Consider the following 3,464-nt stretch of genomic DNA (forward strand, 5'->3'; position numbering starts at 1 on the left):
ACCTGATGGCTGCTGATAACAGCGCCTACGGCGATGATCACGCATCAAGCCACACTGCAGCCTGTGAGGGCGCATAGGGCGATGCACAGGTGAGCAAGGCGCAACGCGCTGCAGCGAGTTACCGCGCAGACGCAAGCTGCCTATTTGGGCTCATAACCTGATGAAGAGTTATGGAGGCAGCAGCACGCACAGTGCGCCCTACACAACTCACCTGTATTGGTTGGATGCTGTAGCTACTGGTAAAGCTCGTATAAACGACCCTTGTCATTAGGCAGCAGAGCTGCAGGGTTTATATACACTGTGGCCCATAGGCTGACTAAGCTACGTGGAATATCTATAATCCTACTGAGCTCCACCTATGATGTCACTGACCCACATGAGCTCCGTGCCTTTGTACAATAATGGAATATACCAGAATATTCCAGAGGGTTCCGGTATGTTCTGGTACATTGTAGAACCTGGCAGCTAAGTCAGCGCCTAGTTCAACAAATACAAGAGGCTAAGCTGCTCTTATTCCACTTGCGCGCAAGGCGTCTTATAGCTCCTGCTTGGGTTAGTTTGATTGTCTCTGTTCAGTCTAGTTATCAATAAATAACTTTCAGCACTCTGAATCATGTCAAACTTGTCAAGTTGGCTTTGATATCGCCGGGGGATTGTCCCAGCGTGGCCGTCTGTACAGTATCACAGCATTGGATGTGATGGCTCCTTCGAGATACCCGCGCCAGGCTTGTTTAGCTGATGCAACCTAAGACAGGTACAATCTCCATTTGTGAGTGGATGACGACTTTCAACTAAAAATATGGACATCCTCTCATGTCCAGTATACTCCACAATATTCGTCGACCAGCATGCTGCATATGCAGCAGGCTACCAGGACCGAATCTTTATACAGAGCCATGCTCCTGAAGTACCATATCGCGTAATCGCGTCGTTCTTGCAGCTTCAGGTCCATAGAGCGTTACGCTCGTCCGTGTAAGTCTTCCCACAATGTGTAAACTTATGTATCAACTTTTGATTGGCAGTCCCCTCAAACTGGTAATTTGATATTGTTCAGTCCATCTATTTTCGAATGCACAGGTCCTCGACAAGCGTCACAGACTTTCATGAATTGCAATCTGTCCGCTTGAGCCAGCGGCGTCGTAGACTATATAATGGCCCCATGTTAGTCCAGTGTTCGTCAGGTCTGGTACCCCACTTACAACACTCCTTCGTCTCCTCACTTCTCCTGACTTAAGCTACATTCTTGTTATCTCTACACGTCACTTCCTTACACTCAGATCATCATGAAGTTCTCCACTGTCGCTGCCTCTGCCGTCTTTGTTTTCGCCTCCTTGGCATCCGCTGCACCTCATATGAAACGTGCGCAGGTTTGCGACCTGTCTGGTAAGCATGCCTTCTGGTTTTCTGACGTCCACCTTTCCTTACCACAATTTGTCGGTCAGCCCTGCCCGGTCTGACAATCACCACCTCTGGCGACAGTAGCGGTCAGATCCGCTGGGACCTGTTCCAGAACTCCGGCGGTGGTATTCAAGCCGGTACCTTGGCTTGGGTGAGGCATCTTCCAGTGATTTTAGTAAACCATGCTCACAATGTGCTTTATAGTTCGGTGAGAAGCAGCCCGACGGGCCCGCTCAATTCCGGGCAATTGCCTCTACGAACGGACCCAACATCTTCTCCTTCCAGAGGAGCACTGATTCTCTGCAAGTCGTCGCGTCGGGCAGCGGCTTCCAAGGCGCTAGTTCTGGCGGCACCGAGGTAGGCCTAGTCGTCTGACCGAATGTAACCAGACATGCCGACGTTGGTGTCGCTCTCCTTAGTTCCTTGTCACCTGCACTGGCCAATGCAACCAAGCGGCTGGTGACAGAAGCCTTGCCGCGAGCGGCTGCACGATGCAGGTCACGGACGGAAACGGTAACGGCACTGGACAGTGTGTCTCTTGGCCTGGAGGTAGCGTCGTGCCAGTAGAAGTTGCACAATGCGACGGCAGTTCTTCTCAGGTTAGTTGGAGCCTTAATATACAAAAAATGAACTCACTGACCATACTCTCTCAACAGCAAGTGGGAGTCTTCGCTTCATTCACAGAGCCCGATGAAGAGTAAGGAGCATTGAGATGTATAGTCGGCACTCAACCCTTACGAGTGTATTCATAAGAACAATGTAGCTCTTTCATCAGGGAATAGAGGTGTTAATATTAATATGTTTATGCGTGCGTGCATGACCTCGCGGGTGGAAGAAATATTTGCAGAGTTTCCTTGAGCTCCTTGGAGAAACCCATCTTGGACGTTCTTCGGCTGCCAGTGATACTACTAGTATCATTGGGGGGGAGTTTGACACGGGTATTGGGTTTGACAAAATGATAAATCACTTATAACTCTTTCCACATCCCATATTTGACTTCAGAAATTGGCATGTGTATGGGTATGTATGTACCACTCATGTCTCTAAGCTCATAATAACTTTTTTCTCCTTGCATTGTCAGGAAACACGCAAAACGCGTCAATATGCCTGTACTGCGGAACACGTTTGAACAGATCTCATGCACGGTATATCCCAGAGCGATAGAAAACCTAGAGTATCCATCATTACGGTCCGTGAGAGTCTATCCGTCAAGCCCGATATGCTCCAGGGGGACGGAATCCTTTGCTAGACGTCAGGTAGGTGTTTGTCAAAGGCTCTGTCGAGGCAGGACGTGACTGTAGATTTAAAGCGGAGCTTGAAGATGCATTTGCTTGTGCGCGCACCCGGTGGGTTTTGCAAGTTCGACGTTCTCATAGATAGGACTTACCATACGAGCTGTAGCCATGCTACAAGATATCAAATGACCTGTTGTGCACAATATTTCCTTTCTTTGCTGCAGTATATGCCCAATTGAAGGGCCAAGGCGTAGTCGAATGGTGCTCCTGAAAGGGAATGCCGCCTTGGCAGCCGGTGTGACAGTTGTGTGACTGATTGTCCAACTCTCCCCCCGGTGTCATTTTGGGGGTTCTGTCAAGATTCCGGAAAATAACCTGCCACAGGCCCGCTCCTTGGACAATCATTTTACTTTTAGTCAGGGATCATAATAAACCATCCTAAGTACTATCTGCGCAAATAACAACCTCAATTGACTGGGTACCAAATAATAAAGAGAGATGCCGGTGACGGACCCACAGTCGCAGTCCCAGAAAGTCGACCCCACTGGGAGGTCACACCGCCGAACGCGTTCGCGAACTGCAAATGCGAACGTGAGAACCACACCACGGTGCACGTCGATTCTGTGGCTCTGTCCACCGGCCACAGACGCGTACCCCTCTTGCTTATGATAAAATCTGCATAGCCTGAGGGTTTTAACTTGTAAGTTTATTGAATCAGTCTGTGAGATGAAATTGCTGGGTAATTGTAAAAATGTGGTGAGTAATCGAAGCTGTCTGTCCAATTGGGGTCACACGAACCCACTGAAGGCCCTTCCGTGCCCTCCCCCTAAA

At 49.3% G+C, this 3,464-nt stretch overlaps 1 protein-coding gene across 1 annotated transcript; it reads left to right on the forward strand.

Annotated features, from left to right (window-relative positions):
- Nucleotides 1-1,283: 1,283 nt before the first annotated feature.
- Nucleotides 1,284-2,099, forward strand: GLOTRDRAFT_126562 (uncharacterized protein; the record flags this gene model as incomplete). Its single annotated transcript, XM_007865166.1, has 5 exons — nt 1,284-1,383; nt 1,443-1,549; nt 1,603-1,755; nt 1,818-1,997; nt 2,055-2,099. The coding sequence occupies 5 exons, from the start codon at nt 1,284-1,286 to the stop codon at nt 2,097-2,099; spliced, it is 585 nt and encodes a 194-aa protein (XP_007863357.1).
- Nucleotides 2,100-3,464: the final 1,365 nt, after the last annotated feature.

The sequence above is a fragment of the Gloeophyllum trabeum genome (assembly GCF_000344685.1).
Source record: "Gloeophyllum trabeum ATCC 11539 unplaced genomic scaffold GLOTRscaffold_00003, whole genome shotgun sequence".
Lineage (NCBI taxonomy): Eukaryota > Fungi > Basidiomycota > Agaricomycetes > Gloeophyllales > Gloeophyllaceae > Gloeophyllum > Gloeophyllum trabeum.